This window comes from Narcine bancroftii, chromosome 14, assembly GCF_036971445.1.
Source record: "Narcine bancroftii isolate sNarBan1 chromosome 14, sNarBan1.hap1, whole genome shotgun sequence".
In the NCBI taxonomy this organism is placed as follows: Eukaryota; Metazoa; Chordata; class Chondrichthyes; order Torpediniformes; family Narcinidae; genus Narcine; species Narcine bancroftii.
Genome location: NC_091482.1, coordinates 57,607,354 through 57,624,787, shown reverse-complemented (window position 1 = coordinate 57,624,787; position 17,434 = coordinate 57,607,354). Strand labels below are relative to the sequence as shown.

Below are 17,434 nucleotides of genomic sequence, written 5' to 3'. Positions count from 1 at the left end.
TCAAAGCTGTATCATTTTCCTGCACAAATCTTATATCCCTTGATATGTTCAGCAGAGACTCCTCTTAGGTAAAACGTTCCACTGCATTCATGGTGAAGACATCTCTCGCTTCTGTTCTGAATGCCGAACTCTTATTTTGAGGCTGCGACACCTGGTTCTGCTAGCCTCAGGTCAGGAAACATCATCCTTGAACCTTATTTTATGCCTCAATGAGATCATTCTCATTTTTCCAAATATTGGCCTGAACTCACCCCTCCCAAAAATTAATGTGGTGAAATTTTACTGCATTCACTCTATTGCAAGTGTATTCTTGTTTGGAAAGAGACATTAGATCTGTTCACATTAGAACTATGCATGGTTAGGGTAGGGGTGGCAGGATTAGTGTAGGAGCAGAGCCATTAGTATAGCAGTCAGTGCAACACTCTTACAGCATCACCAACTCGGTTTTGAATCTGGTGCTTTCTGTAAGGAGTTTGTACGTTCTTCCCATGTCTGCGTGGATTTATTATGGGTGCTCCAGTTTTCTCCCACCCTTCAAATTATACCAGGGTGGTAGGTTAAATGAGTATATTTGGGCATCATGGGCTTGCGTGCCAGAAAGGCCTGTTACCATGCTGTATGCCTAAATTATATTCCAGGTATGATCTCACCAATGCTCTATATAATTGGAGAGGATGTGTCTACTCCTGAAATCAAAATTTTCTAGAATAAAGGCCAATATTGTGTTGCTGTTACTGTCTGTTCCTGCCATTCGCCCAGGCCTTTCTCAACACTGACACCTTTCAAATCTTTCAACATTTATATTCCACCTTTCTATTTTTTTGCTGCCTCATCATTTTCCACGACATTCCACTTGTCAAAGTTTTGCCAATTCATGTCACAGTCACAATTCCCATGAAACCACTTTATATCTTTCTCACAACTATACTTCCACTCATTTTTGTGACATCATTCCATATGGATACCACCAAGCCAGTTCCCAAAAAGGGTGGTCTATCAGGGTGGATGCTCTCCCTGTTTTTTCTCCTTCTCCCTTCACTCTCTCCTTTCTCACCACTCATTGACTGGATTCACACAAAAAAAAGCATGATCATTGGACTGACACCCGAGGCTGCCGATTAGCTGTGGAGCTTTCTCTTTACGAACCATCGGGAGAAGAGGAGGGGAAACATCGGGAGAGAGCACTCATCATTTGCCTCATCCAAATGTACCATTCTTAATGTGTGAGCTGCAGCAAGGAACATCAGAAGTGGACAATATCCTCATCAGGACACCTATATTGAGCAAAACAGTCACTGGGTCATGATCACAGCCAAATAATTAATACCCGAGTTAGAATAGAAAAAAAAAACCACACAAAGCATATTGACATAGTCATTATTGAAGTGGAATTTTATATTTTTTAAAATGCATATTATCAAACAGCAAAGAAAATCTTAATGAAAATCTTAGCTTGGTATATTGCTTGATCACAATAATATATGAATGCTTGGAAGGCTTCAAAGAAATTGAAACATTTTCCTCAAAACTGTAATGAAGCTTCAGAATCCCTCTCCAGAAAGTTGGTTCCTGGAGCTGTTTTCTCTCTGTGGATTTTGCACTTACTTTGTGAGGTGTTTCCTGTAAATGGGGAGAACGAGAACTGTGATGGATCACCTCCTTTACCTCGTGGACAATCCACTTTCTGCTGTCTGCAGGAGAGTAACACATTACCAGTTACCAAAGGAGATCTTCATACACCATCTCACAATAGGGAGGACACAATAAAGATTACATTCGGAATAAAATCACCACTTCAGAACTGTGCTGTCAACTCCAATGCCAGCCCAACAAGAAATTGTACAATCAATGAAAGAATTGAAATAAGTCGCCAATATCACAGAACCCAGTTCATACAAACATAATATACATACATAATGTAATAATTGTTTTTTTTCTCTCATACCATGATAAGGGGCTCAAGTCCAAAACATTGGTCCTGTGTCTTTATCTTTGCTATATAAAGTATACTGTTTCACTTGCTGAGTTTCCCAGCCTTCTGTTTTTACTTCATTCACGGTATCTTTAGAATTTACTCGTACAAACAGGAATTCTGCGATTGCATTAAATTTGCTATGTTTCTTAAAGTGAGCTGTTTGGTTATGTAAAAATAAGACAAGCTGTTTGGTTATGTATACATATACAATCTTTTTGGAAGAAAATTCAATCGTTTTTAGAATATCTGTATACGATTAAAATAGTTTTAGACCCAACAGTATTTTTATTGGGTAGTTTGCAACCTCTGAAAGGTTTGGGATTAGATAAATTCCAGCTTGCTTTTGTATATTTAGCTTTATCCGTAGCAAAAAAATGTATTGGTAGTACGTGGAAAGATACAAATATGATTGATACTAATAGATGGCATAATGAGATGAAATATTGTTTAATAATGGAAAAATTACATATGTTTCACATGATAATTATAATTTAATAAGTGGCTGTTATACTCAGAATATTTACATTTCAATTTATATTGAGTAGATTTTAACATGTATATTTAACTCTTTTTTTAATATTCTTTTTTTCTTTTTTTATGGCTCTCCTTAAGAGAGTTGACTGAAGGGGGGAGAGGGTTCTTTTCTTTTTTTCTATACATATAAAAAAATGTTCATGTTTAATTGCTGTATATGTCATATATTATTTGTGCTTTGAACAAATAAATAAAGTTTTTTTAAAGTGTTTTATTGTTCCCATCACTTAAATAAAAATGTATTCCATGTTATAGCATGAAATTGAACAAATGGTTTTTTTCTTTGAAGTCGGTGTCAGGATCTGACCTGAGGAGGCACAATTTATTTGACTAGTTTTATTCACAGGCTTAGTGCAATGGAAGTGGGCGGTGAATGCACCCATTGAAATGTATTAGCTTTAGGAGTCACCACAGTCTATTTTCTGCAAGTGTCAAGACGGAGTTGGAACCTTTGCCCTTCAAGCAGAGCCCACTCTCCATCTGACATGCACAAAGCACTCAGCAGGCCGTGTGTAGGGCCAGATCTTGTTTCTGCATCCCTGCTCGCGGGGCTGTAATTACCAAGAGAGTCAGAAGCAAATACCGCAGAACAAAAAATGATCAGTTCCTCCATTGCATGTTCATTTGCAATGGCAAGATTGGGGGAACAAGTTTTTTTAAAAAAATTATCCATTGTGAGTATTTTAACTCTGTCAAATATAAAAGTATTGTGTTAAACAATCAATTATATGCAGAATGGGCAAGTAAATTAACTTCTGAACTTTTGAATATGAAACGGTTTTGAAACATTTCTATACACTGTGGTGAAAGGGTAACATTAACATCATGGAGTTTATGCTGTTTATTAAGAGATCATTTCCTCTCCTTGGATTTGCTCCAGCCTCTTAATTTGAATCATTTGTAATGCTCAAGTCAAAGATATGCATGAAAATATGATTCATTGGAACAGTATTGAAAGTCATATTTTATAGACTAAACAGGCTCTTTATCCCAACATATATATGCAAATCAAACTGGTCCCATTTGCCCATGTTCAGCCCCATATCCAGTGATTTGAAAACGAGTGGACCAGTGAGTGGCTCTGGGGTTGAAGAAACACACAAGGCGGCAGGCTGTTGGTGACTCAAGGCGAGGAACCCATGCAGGATGCAGGCTGCTGGCAACTGCAGTGAGGGACTCGCGCTAGGCTGCGGACTGCCAGAGACTGGTTCAAGACTGGCTGATGGGGTACCAGGTATAGGTTCAGGAGGGTAACGAGGGCACTGAAGGTTTCCTGATCTTCTCAGAGTTTCGGGTGTGGAGCTCAAGCTGATGGTTTGGACTGGACTGAGAGGCTGAGAGGGCTGAGGCAAATCCACAGACACTTGGTGACTCAGGGGACTCATGTTTGCTTCTACTTCTCTGACTATAAGAGGGGCTTCAGGCAATTTCTACCAGTGATGAATCTGTTTGCCTTATGTCAGGTTAAAGACAGATTTCATGTAATATTGCACTGTCTTTATTACATGAAATAAATTCAATCTTGAATATCCATGTACTTAATTTAAATGTCTTATGAACATTACAATTGTTCCCACTTCTCTTACTTCCTGTGGCAGCTCATTCCTTATAACCACCATCCTCTGGGTGAAGATGGCGCCTCTCAGGACTCTTTCGCACCCCCCCCCCCCCCCCTATCTTACTATGTTCTCATGATTTTATAAATCTCTATGAAAGAACTCTCTGATTCTCGTACTGTAAAGGGTTCCAAGCAATAAGAATGATAACTCTTTGAGTTATCATTAGTACGTCATTAGTACGTCATCTATGTTACATTTTTAATGTATTATTACGTGACAACAAAAGAAACTTTGAACCTATACGATATACTTATAAACCTCTATTGTGTTCATCAGATCAGCATCTAATTTTATGTATCATGAAATGAAGGATCTGAGAGACAAATGAATGAGTTACAATAAGTGTAAATTTTAAATTTAGACATACATCCCAGGCCCTTTTGGCCCACAAGCCTGTGCCACACAAATGCATCCAATTAACCAACAACCCTGGTATGTTTTGAAGGGTGGGAGGAAACCAAAGCACTCAAAGGAAACCCATACAGACAAGGGGAGAGTGTACAAACTCCTTACAGACAGTACTGGATTCCAAACCCAGTCCCAATCACCATTGCTATAACAGTGTTTTGATAACCGGAATAAAGGGGCATCTTAGAAAATAAACTTGAATCCCTTCATGCACATTTTGAAAAATAAGTTTTTATTACGAATATTAAATCCTGGACTCCAGCTGAAACAGATAATAGTATTTTTAATTCAATAATTTGTTGGGAATATGCAGCAGGTTTGTCAGTGTCTGGGTGTACAGAAAATCCATATATTAAATGACAAGCTTATATATTTCATTTATATATCCATAGTTTGTATCCATTTTTCAAAAAAAATTATACATAAGATTTTGCTGAGTACAATCTTAAAGGTCTGTGTCTGAACTGACAGACCAGGTTGTCTTGGCAACAACCATTTCATGATATTCTGCAGCTGAGAGTCCAATATTAATGCTTCACAAACTACCCACCTGCCCCTGCCACCAGGCGCCTCCCAGCCATCCATGGTGGAGTCTGCAGCTCCCACACTGGCCTCATGAGCCGCCATCTCAGAACCAACACAATTAGAGTGGAAGCAAACCATTTTTGGTCCTGAAGCAGCCCCTGACAATCTGGGAATTATGCAGAATCCCTTACGAGGCGCTCAGGGATTGAAGGGGCACGGAAAACGATGCCGAGACAGAAGATTAGTTATAACCTTGATGCTTGGTGTAACAGACTCAAAGGGTCAGATGGCCTATCCCTGTTCCGAATTCTAATGCTCATATATTTATTTTCGAGGTAGTACAAGGGATATCCATCATCCTCCTCATAAAACCCCAACCGTCCCAATACATACTCATAATTCTCATTTTTAAAAATGCAGATATTTGACCAGAATGATAAGTTGAAACTTCAACTTTTATATTGAAAGAAGGAATATTTGCTGCATGCAAGAATTACTGAAAGATGCTAAATGAGCACAAAAAGTAAAGGGATCTTTTCAATCTAACATGGAGATAACTGCCACAGTAAATTGCATTAATCTGAAGCTTAACGATTCAGTGTGTATATAACTAAAGATGCCAAGTAGCAAGATATTAACTACAGCACATTAACATCACTAAAACAGGCACTGACATTGTTTTTAATGGAACATCCGCTAACAAGGATCACTGAAATTTTCAATGGCACTCAAAAATTGATTGGTACCTCCAACGGCTTTACACAGTACTATCAAATACAGAGGCAATGTTTATTTTCAGATTACCTAGCAGCCTTGAGAATCCTGCAGAATCCATAAGGTGGTTGTTGCTAAGACAGCAGCCTGGTTTGTTGGTTCAGGCTCAGCCTTTAAAAATAATACTATCAAATATTAAATTTCCACTTAATTCGATGATCCAACATAACTTTCTTGGAAAGACATTATTTATGTTAAAGATAGAAATGGTTATTAAATTATCAGTCACCCATGAAGCTTCTAGCCTACAGTTACATGTATGGATTTTATGTCATTGTCAGGATAAAGGTGAATATTTAATGTCCCAGGATGTGTTTTTATGCAGAAGTTGCTGTTTATATAATTTGAATCTGTTATACTTCTATTCTATATACTGATTTAATTAGTGCTTTAAATAATTAGCCTTGAAATCGTGGTTATGTTTTCAGATCAACCAGTTACATGATTAAAAATATGGCATGGATTTTGTTGGCAAAGGCAGACAATTCTATTTCAGAATTCCTATATTTTTCCAATGTCGGTGACTGCAAGTTTCAGGTCAGTGAGAGACACCCCCCACCTTGAACACGCTGTCTGATCCACCACCAGCCATTTCACGGTCGCACTCTCGGCTGCGGTTCGCTGCGTGTCCAACAAGGGAGCAGTGTCTTACTGAGAATCCCAGATGGCCGCTGTGGTCTCAGACCTTGTGCAGGATTCATGAGTTTATTGATCAGGACTGAACAGCTATGGAAAAGAAAGGGGCCGGGGAGGGGGGTGGGGTGGGAATAGGAATTTATCCCAGTGAAATTATCTGTGCTTGCAGTAATGTTCTTATTTACAGCTGATATTTTAATATAATTTAATTTCATTTTTGATTGTAGGTGCAGTAACATCTTCAATATATTGCATAGTGTTGCAGCCCTATTTACACCCATTAGCCTACAACCCAGAATGTTTGGAACGGCGGGAGGAAACCAGAACCCTCCCCCACCCAGAGAAAACCCACGCAGACAGGGGAAGAATGTACAAACTCCTTACAGACAGCGTTAGATTCGAATCCAGGTCCGTTCCCGATCGCTGGCTCTGTAAACTGTTTTTTGGAGAGTGGGAGGAAACTGGGAAAAAAATATGAGAGAATGGAAATGCTTTACTGTTGATAAGATTATTGAAGTAGAGAATTGAATAGAAAATATTTATGCACTTAATTCATTCTCAAGGAAGTGCAAAGGAGCTATTTGATTGGCAGAAATTAGTCCTGAGATCCACTGTACTAATTTGGTATCCCCAAACAATGACAAACATGTTCCTTTCACAGAGGTTATGCAGAAATTGAACATTTTTTTTGATGTATAGGCATTAGAAATAGCAGTGAGTTGGCATGAAGGTTGGAGAATCAAACAGCAATAAAGGAATTATCCTGACCAGAAAAACTAGGTGAATTTGTAAGCTATGTGCTATTAAATGCACTTGAGTATGGCTTAAATAACAAACAAATTCAGTCCAAATTGTTAGGCCCCATAGAACCCTGCATTGAACCCAGTCTGCAATATTGCAACCTCAATGGACATGGCAGGGAAATTTATCAGGGAATTTCATCCATCATCAGACACAAACATGACAGTGGCTGTAATCAGAAGGAAGAAGTGTAGGCACGATTTCTCAATCCTGGCCAGTCTCCTGTGGGTACAAGTGGCATTAATTTGCGCAAATTACATCCATTAACTGCAGGTTGGTCCTTTTCAGGAAAAGTGTTATCTTTACCAAAAGGGGAGAAATATAGCAGAATTATTTCAATCCAAACCCAACAGTTGTAAAAGTGCGATCTGCTCAGAGGGAGGAGATCGGTTCCACAGGAAAACACAGAGTGAGAGGCTGCAAAACATTCAAGTTGGCTCAGATTGAGCAGGATGCCGTTTGCCTAGAGGAATGACAGGCAGCACGAAATGTCAATAAAAGTACAGATAAGCAGGCAATAAGTACAAATGGCTAACAGATTTTGGGTGGAGGCATCCATAGGATGAATCTCAGCATCCAACATTTGAGTCTGCAAATGATGAGATTGTAGTAAAAACACACAGCACCTATAGGAGGTAAAATATAATAATGATGTTTCAGGCCTGGGCCCTTCTTCAAGGTATAAGCAAAAAGCATGCAAGCATCTTAATTAAAGACAAGAGAGAAAAGGGGAAGAATGGGAGCGGGAGGTGTCCAGACCAACAGCAAATAGATACTAATTGGATATGATAATAGGAAAGGCAAGAATTGATTTTGGCTCTGTGAAAGGCGAGAGAGAGAGTGCGAGCTGGATGAAAGGCAAGAGGGAAAGAAGGGGGGTGGGTTCACGGAAACTGGAGGAGTCAAAGATAATGCCATCCGGATGAAGGGTGCCCAGATGAAAAATGAGGTGTTGTTCCTCCAATTTGTAGGTGGTCTCAGACTGGATGCACATGAGACTATGGACAGACATGTCAGCAGGGGAAGGGGATGGGGAATTGAAATGGGTGGCCACTGGGAGGTCCACGTTATTGCGGCAGACAGAGCCGAGGTGCCGCCACAATAGCATGGATCTCACAGCAATGTTTCACTCTGTGCAATTCTCTGCCCATGAAAAACACACAGAGTAGAAGCTGCTTTATGGACTATATTTCAGGTGCAGATAGATAGATATTTGAACATAGGGGATTTAAGGGTTAAGTGGACCAGGTGGGTAAGTGGTGTTGAGTTCATAGCCAGATCAGCCATAAACCTATTGAGTGGCAGATCAAGCTCAATGGTCCAGATGGCTGATTCCTGCTCTTATTTCTTATTATCCTGCCTCTACCCCCACACTCTCACCCAACCTGCCCCTACTCTGACTAACAGGGCAAAGGCCTGCAGGGAATATTGCAGTGTGATTTCACTGATCGAGTGTTTACGACAGGAAAAAGAGCACACAAGAACCATACGGAACTTTTTACAGTAGTTCTACAGTAACATTTTAGGGAGATCAATTATGTTTTCTAATAGCTTGATTTTTTTTTTAAGAAAGTAAATCAAGGTGCACCCCAACGATGTGTGCTTCACCCACTGCTCTACCCATTATACACCCAGGCATAATTCCAATGCTATCTATAAGTTTACCGATGACGGTTGTTGCCAGAATCACAAATGGCCATGAGGAAGCGTACAGGAGGGAGATAGATCAGCTCACTGAATGGTGTAACAAAAACAACCTTGTACTCAATGTCAACAAAACCAAGGAGATGATTGTGGACTTCAGGAGGAAGTCAGCGTAACAACAAGGGCTCAGTAGTGGAGAGGGTCAAGAACTTAAAATTCCTGGGTGTCAACATCTCCAAGGATCTGTCCTTGATGAAATCACGAAGAAGGCTCACCAGCGGCGAGGTGCTTGAGGAGATTTGGTATGTCGCTGAAGACTCTCATAAACTTTTTAAAGGTGTAGCATGGAGAGCATTTGGGCCGGTTGCATCACTGACTGATATGGAGGCTCCAATTCTCAGGACAAGAATAAACTCCAGAGGGTTGTTAACTCGGCTTGCGACATCATGCGCACCAGTCTTCACTCCACTGAGAACATCTACAAGAGGCGATGCCTTAAGAAAGCAGCCTCTGTCCTTAAGAACCCTCACCACCCAGGCCATGCCCTCTTCACTCTGCTACCATCGGGATTAGGGAGTACAGGAGCCTGAAGGTGAACACAAGGACAGCTCTTCCCTGCTGCCATCAGATTCCTGAATAATCAATGAACCCAAGATACTGCCTTACTTTTTGTGCACTATTATTTTAATTTTTTTATAGTAAAGTTGTCAGATGGTTATAATATGAATGATTGCACTGTGACGCTGGCGCAAAATAGCGAATTTCATTAACTTTATATTCTGATTCTGAAATGTAACACTTTGAATTACAGCGGCTTTGAATGTCAACTGCATTTAATTGAACCAATTGTAGCCTATCTTCAGAAGATGCATTCAAGATTCACCTACACTTGAAACGATAGTGAAAATCGAAGTGACTGCATAAAACAATCATAATGTGAGGAAGATTTATGCAATATATAACAGTAGGGGCCTGCACATCTAAACTGACAGGGAATTATGTGGCCTGAAGCACATTGATACTCCCTCACATTATTTTGACAGCAGTAGGTCACTTTCAGAAATCACTCCCTCTCACTTTTAACTAAACTGATAATTATACCCATAACAGCCATCATTAACGAAGGAAATGAACACGAAAGGGTTAATTCACAGCATTTTCTAATGCAGTTCTTATTGGTTAGGAGCACCACATGTAACATTTAAAATGCTTCATGACAAGGAAGAAGTAAGAATGAGTTCCTTTTAGATGATTAAACTCAACTGTCCTTACCTCACCATGTTTTGCATTTCTTTCCCTTTGGAGAGGAGAGGCATTCTCATCTGTAGGTTCACTAACAAGATGACAGATAACAGATAAGATGTAATTTCTGACTGAAAGTTTCCATCTGCATCGCCATTCAAGGACTCCGCAACAGACAGAGTACAAGCTTGAGTAATATTTGAGGCTTGTTTTGCAAGCTCCACAACTTTATTTGATATCTTGCTGCAGAGTAGATGATCCTTTGTCACCTCTCGATTGAATTGATACCATCCCGGTAAAAGGAGAGACAAGTAATCATCCTGTGACAAAAGGCCAAAGGACACTGGACAACGAGGCTGAAACATGCCCAGATGCTTGACGCAGAGTTCATCCAGATCTCTATCTACACCCCAGGGAAAGAGACAGGAAATTAGTAACTTAGCTACGTCTGTGGCCACATTAACATCCACTTTTTTCATTGCTACTGCTGCCATGTTTTTAGCACCTTTGGGTTTTGTTTTTTGTTTACTAATTCCAGATCCTTCCCTTCCAAATCCACCTGCATTGTGTTCATTGTAAAATAAATGTTCGCGGACCAAATCTTTTACTGAGCCGTTTGTCTGACAGTGACTTGTCAGTGTCTTGTTTCTCTTCAAACACATTGGCGGTTTTTTGCTGTCGATATTAGCTAGTCTCCTTAACGTCTCATAGCTTTGGATAGTATTTTGCAGTTTGGTTTCCTTCTCCTGATAAGAGAGCAGCTGTTCGCAAATGGCGCTGATGTCAAACAATAAAACGTGAATGGCATTGTCACTCCATTTTGTCTTCACTGGTTGAATGGTGAATACTTGTGCAATGGGGTCAGGAAATGCAAACTGCAAATCAAAAAAAGTATTGGTTACTGAGGGAAAATTGAAAGTAGGAACAAAGAAAGAGATATGGTACAATATATATTCATTAAGTATTGTGAAAGAAGGCTTGTATGCTAAGGTTCATACAAATGAAGAGGGCTCTCCGATGACCAGAGGTGATCTATGTCTGAACTCTGTTCTGCGCTGAATAGGCTGATTTCAGCCCTACGCATTATGACTAGCTGCAGTGCCCGCAGGTTTAGAGTGGACAAAATGAAATAATTGCCCAGAGTTCATTCTTTGTCCCTCACTACTTTTGGATCAAGGTCATGGGCAAATTCAGATCCTGTTCTGATGTTCCTTATAGCAGAATGAAGGGCAGACACACTCAGTGTCTTGGGTTCATTTCACCTTGCAGATTTCAGTTTTTTTTTTCAGATTTATTGTCAGAGTGCAGCAGAATCACCACTAATTGGTAGATCAAAAAATAAACTGTACTCAGATTTTTAAAAAAACAAATAAAAGGACAGATAATGAATGTAAACAAACTGATTGTGCAATACAGAGAGAACAAAAGAAACAGTCCACAAATAAGAGCCCTTAAATGAGTCTCTGATTGAGTTTGTTGTTGAGGAGTCTGATGGTGGAGGGGTAGCAGCTATTCCTGAACCTGGTGTTGTGAGTCGTGTGGCACCTAGACCTCTTTCCTGATGGCAGATAATGTGGTGAGATATCCATTAAATTGGGAGTGGAGGCCTTCATCCAGTATTAGAAAAATGGCAAAAAGATAAAGAAATAAAAGGAGAGAGGCAAGGTTAGAGTGGCGGTTAACACAACGCTATTACAGTGCCAGTGACTGGGGTTGTAGGTCAATTCGATGTGATTGGAAGGCACGGGCTTGTGGGCCGGAAGGGTCTGTGACTGTGCTGTATGTCTAAATTCTAAATTTTAAAGGAGAAATAATTGTCAGAGACTGAAAAGAATGAACATAGGAAGGTTATTAGATTTCATCTATTTTGACTGAGGTGTTAACTTATTAGAATAATTAATCAAGGTCTGTTTTAATACACTAGATGTTTTAATTGGGCAATAATTTGCATCCTGCATGACATGTTTGTACTGTATATAAACTGGCTTTAACTTCAATTAGGCGAAGGATCTGTGCACAAGGTGTAACAATCAGCACCAGGTGCAGTTCTGCGGTGAGTCTCCCCTCAGCTGCCCAACATGTGCACACACCTTCTCTCCAGCTATCCCATCACTTGTAAAAATCATCACCTTTGTGCTGGAATCGTAATTTCACCAAAGCCCTTCTAACCAAAGATGTCACCAATGAGACTGAGCAGTAGAAGCCTCATATCAAAGCAGCATGCAAAAACATCTGCACAACATTAAAGTTAAAAAAAAAAATCTAATTTAGGCCTAACAGGCCATTTTGGCCCACGAGTCCATGCTGCCCAATTTACACCCAATTAACCTACACCCCCAGTACATTTTGAACGGTGGGAGGAAGCCAGAGACCCGGGGAAAACCCACGCAGAGAACGTACAAACTCCTTACAGATTTGAATCCCGGTCTGGTCCTGATCGCTGACGCTGTAAAGGTGTTGCACTAACCACTATGCCAAATGTGCCACCTACTCTCTAAATGTTTAATTCATGTAACAGTATTCAAAAAGAGAAGTCCGCCTTGCTGTGCAATTTGGCAGTTTATTATTATACCCAAATATTAGTGCTTTTGTTTTGCAGGGCAAAATAGCAAATTTCTCAAACTAAAGTACATGAACATAAGAAAAAAAGTCATGAAACAGCACTGCCCAAAACACTTGACAACAAATTTTTCTTTTATGTTCAAATAGTAAAATTTAAAAAAATAATTGCAACAAACTGTAAAAGTTTTTTTTTCTATTGAACAAAGGTGTTATGATTAGTTCTGTCACTTATTTTTGGATAGAACAGGACTCTCTCTCCTCTGCAGGTCGTGTGAAATATTTTTCACATGCTTGCCTATTGGCTTTGGCTCTGAACCTCTCAGCTTAACTTTTTTTTCATAAGCACCTGATTTTTAAAAAAATAATTAAACTGACGGAAAAATAAAACATTGATATTGGATTATTAAATTAATCATCTTTGAATTAAGAAAAATTTGAATGGTGAAGTACTAAAATCCAGACTGCTCAGGGATTGGGTTGGTCTGGATTGGATGGCATTGTCTTAAGAAAGCAGCCTCTATCCTCATAGACCCCCATACCCAGGCCATGCCCTCTTCTTTCTGCTACCATCAAGAAAAAGGTACAGGAGCCTGAAGACGAGTACTCAGTGGCACAAGGACAGCTTCTTCCCCGCTGCCATCAGATTCCTGAACAATCAATGAACCGTAGACACTGCCTCACTTTGCCCTTTTCTTTTCCTTGCACTATTTTTACTTATTTCGTGATGTGATTTATAGAAATGTTTACACTTCGATGCTGCCGTAAAACAGTGAATTTTGAGATGTGTTCGTGACAATGAATTTTGATTCTGATTCTTGGTCAATACTTTTAAAATTCAAATTTAAGCAGGAATAAAGAAGAGATGAACTGGTAAATTCTGATAGTTTACTCATTAGCAAATACAGCATGCTTCATTTATCAAAATGAGCAGATTTTAAAAAAATACAAAGTCAACACTTGACAAAATTGTAACCATAACATTTTTTTACTGCAAAAAATGAGTATGCAATGCTTGAATTTATATTTTAAAATGAACATTGCAAAAGAAAAAAATACAGTATATAAATTAATTAAGGTTACCTGTATTAAGCCTGGTCACCACTATGCAGCTGTGGCAGTTACACATGCACGTACGCACACCAAAGTCCGCTAAACTTTAGAAGTATGAGAGTTTTCGAGACATCCTGATTCTTGGGTGGTCCAGATTTCTGACATCAGGATCTTTGGACTTTTACTGTATTACGGTTTCTATTCTATTGCATGTGTAGCAAATATGTAGCATTGACCGGTTCAAGTCCAATTTCTGACATTTGAGTACAGGTTTTTAGATTGATACTTCCAGTGTAGAAGAGGAGGATTGTTAAATCAGATCTACCAATGTAATGGGTTTGAATTTTTTAATTTATGGGGTCCTTTTATCAACTATTTTCATAATTTATTAGATAATTCAGATTTTTTTTGTGATTTTGGTCCTCTCTATATGGTAGCAACCAACAACTTCAAAAGGGAAGGGGACAGATTTTGTAGAATAGTAATTTTTTTTGTCTTTTTCAATTAGCCAATTTATATTTGTTTGTGTGTAATTTTTTTTGTCTTTCTTTAAGACTGTTAAAGTACTTTGTTTATATGTGATAGTGTTTTTTTATATATAAATATTACACCTATATATTTCTTACTCTATTTAATACGATTTACTTGTTTATCACTATTGAAAACTAATAAAAATATTGAAAAAGGAAGATGAGGATTGCAGCTCTGTTAGAAGCCCAGAATAAAAACTAGTTCATATTACTACAGCAAGAGCAGGAAATAGATCATCAATATTTTCCTCTCAACAAAATTCGCAAAAGACAAATTCCTTAGTTCCCATCATTATACTCTACTGTAATTGCTCACACAACAGGAGCTGAAGCAGTATTGGGGCATCCTATGACGGGTATGAAGAATGCTATACAAATGCAAACCTTTCATTTCCAAAAGTTTTCTTTTTTAAAAATATGACAATAGAGAAATACCGGGCTTGAGAAAGGTAAGCAACAATTGATTTTTTGCGGGCTGCTCCTGGGAACCAGGGCTTGAGAGGACGTTGAGGGTGAAAAAGGCTCATGAAGAACCATGGGCGCTGAAGGCTTCCTGATCGTGTCGGAGGTTTGGAGCTGGAGCTCGGGTGGACTGCCGATGGATCGAACAGGGGTCCATGTGGCTTTAGAAGGGCGGAAGTGAATCCATGGATGCTCGGTGTCTCTGAAGGGACTCTCTTTTGCTTCTCTTACTGTAATGCATGCCGGGCACACTAATGGCAACTCTTTGTCTGCCTTACAGAGGCCAGGAGGCAAATTTCATGTAATATTCCATATTCTGTACTATTACATGACAATAAAGGAATATTGGCACAAGAAGAAAAACAACAAAGAAAAAGTAATGTCAACCATATGAACTAGAGAATGGTAATTGAACAAGGAAACTAATACAAACTCCTCATCATCATTCAGGTGCCTTGCCGTTCGGCATTGGCGATCATGTCTCTCCATCCATCATGATCTCTGACCCTCTGAATTGTAGTTGTTGCCTCCCCTATTCTCCTTCAGTGAAGGATCCATCTTTGAGCTGAGACTGTAGTCGATGTTGAGTTCATGGTTATACAGGGGAAAAATACTGAAGTGGTTTCCCGTTGCCTTCTTCAGTTCCAGTGTCTGTACTGGAAGGGTAACCCTGCCCGGTGTTTTTTGTTTCACAACCATAAATTCCAATTTGTAGAATCTGCTGGTAAAAACCATCCACCATCTGCAATCCATGGCTTCCCGTAACCCTGATTGGGAGGCTAAACAGGTACTGCATCTTGCCCAAGGGGGACCTGTAGGCTATCGGACGGAAGGAGCGCCTTACACCTCTCTTTGCTGAGCGACTGCACAGCCCCGACACCGTGACAAACTAGCCAACGATAATTTAGGGCCCAGTGATTTACGTGGGATGGAATTCAGGTTGTGAAATCCTGATAACTAGATGAAATTATGAAGAAAAATTGTCATATTTTCATGATGATGCTAAGGTGGGATGAATGTTCTTGTTTATTTTATGATCAAGTAAGCAGAGCAAGAAGTAGTAAATATTTTACATTAACTCATGATACTCAAGGAATAGCCTTTCAGAATTAGAGTTGTAAGCATTTAAGCCATCACCAAAATTTCCCAAAGAAATCAATAAGGAAATAGGAATGGCCTTGGTTAATATTTTAGGAGCTCTGTAAATTTAGGGCTTTCGCGAAGCAACATTATGGAATAATATACGACAGTTCAATACTCACAGCAGAATGATGCTTAAACAAAATGATTACGGGCTTGTGGCCCTAACGTTAATTCTGTGCAGCAGATTAAATACATTTACTGGAAATGATTTGGAACTGAAAGTAGTAGAATATAGTTCAGCCCTTCAGTCCTCAATGATATGCCAGCCTATTTCACCATCAATTTAACCCATCACAAACTCACAACTGTAACTCTATTTTTTTGGCCTATCTAAGAGTCTTTTTTTAAATGACCCTATAGTAGCCAGCAATGCATTCTAGGCACCCACCACACTCTGTCTAAAAAAAAGTACCTCTAATGTCTCCCTTAAACTTTCCTGCACTCACCTCAAACAGATGTCTTGTGGTATTGGTCATTGCCGCCCTGGGAAAAAAGTTCCGAGCTGTCCATCCTACTTCTGCCTCATCGTACTTAATAAGATTTTTCAAGCCATAATTTACCCTAACAGATCAGGGATTTTTTTTAAGAAGTATTTCATTTTAATGATCGAAACTAACCTGTGAACTCTAATAATTCATAACTTTTTAATAAAGTTGCATTCTCATGAAATTAATGGCAAACGTGAGTAAGAACATAGAACATTAGAGCACTATACAGGCCCTTCAGCCCTAGATGTTGTGCCGACCTTCACATTATTCCTACCAAAAGAAAATACTAAACCCCTCCCACCTCGTAATCCCCTATTTTTCTTCCATCCATGTGCTTGTCTAAGAGTCTCTGAAATCCTCCTAATATTTCAGCCTCCACCACATTCCAGGCACCCACAACTCTCTGTGTTAAAAAAAAACTTACCCCTGATGTCTCCCCTAAACCTCTTTCTCTTCACTTTGTACAGACGTCCTCTGGTGTTTGCTCCTCCTACCCTTAGGTAAAAGATGCTGATTGTTCACCTTATTTGTGCCTCTCAGAATCTTGTGGACCCCCACTGTTACCTCTGATTCATCTTCGCTCCAAAGAGAAAAATCCTAGTTCTGCTAAGACATTTTCCAATTCAGGCAACATCCTGTTAAATCTCTTCTGCACCCTTACCTTAGCTTCCACATCATTCCTATAATAAGGGAGCAGAACTGAACACAATACTCGAAGTGTGATCTCACCAGAGATTTGCAGAATTACAGCATGACACTCTTGAACTCAGTCCCCCGACTAATGAAGCCCAGCATCCCAAAGGCCTTCTCATCAACCTGTGTAGCAACCTTGAGAGATATTTGGACTTGGACTCCAAGTTCACTCTGATTAATTAATTTGAAAAATCAACAATCTATTATTTATTTATCTCTACCAATAAGCGGTAGTTCTGCTGCACCAGCAGGAAAAAAGAATCTCAGGGTTGTATGTGATGTCATGCACATACTCGCACAATAAATTGAAAACATTAGGTCTTAATTAGCATAATAAGGCTATTTTGG

At 39.4% G+C, this 17,434-nt stretch overlaps 1 protein-coding gene across 11 annotated transcripts in view; it reads right to left on the bottom strand.

The window, feature by feature from the left end:
- The window catches only part of LOC138749443 (WD repeat-containing protein 72-like), a 249,326-nt gene that overhangs the window by 91,334 nt on the left and 140,558 nt on the right, over positions 1-17,434 (bottom strand). For 8 of the 11 annotated variants that reach the window (XM_069910776.1, XM_069910775.1, XM_069910769.1 and 5 more), the window contains exons 15-17: positions 10,189-11,033; positions 1,606-1,691; positions 1,212-1,274 (exon numbers count right to left, since the gene is read on the bottom strand). In XM_069910776.1, the coding sequence (XP_069766877.1) occupies positions 1,212-1,274; positions 1,606-1,691; positions 10,189-11,033 (994 nt within the window). Of the gene's footprint in view, positions 1-1,146; positions 1,275-1,605; positions 1,692-10,188; positions 11,034-17,434 lie in introns of all 11 variants that reach the window. The other 3 variants (XM_069910773.1, XM_069910779.1, XR_011348640.1) reach the window with 2 other exon arrangements.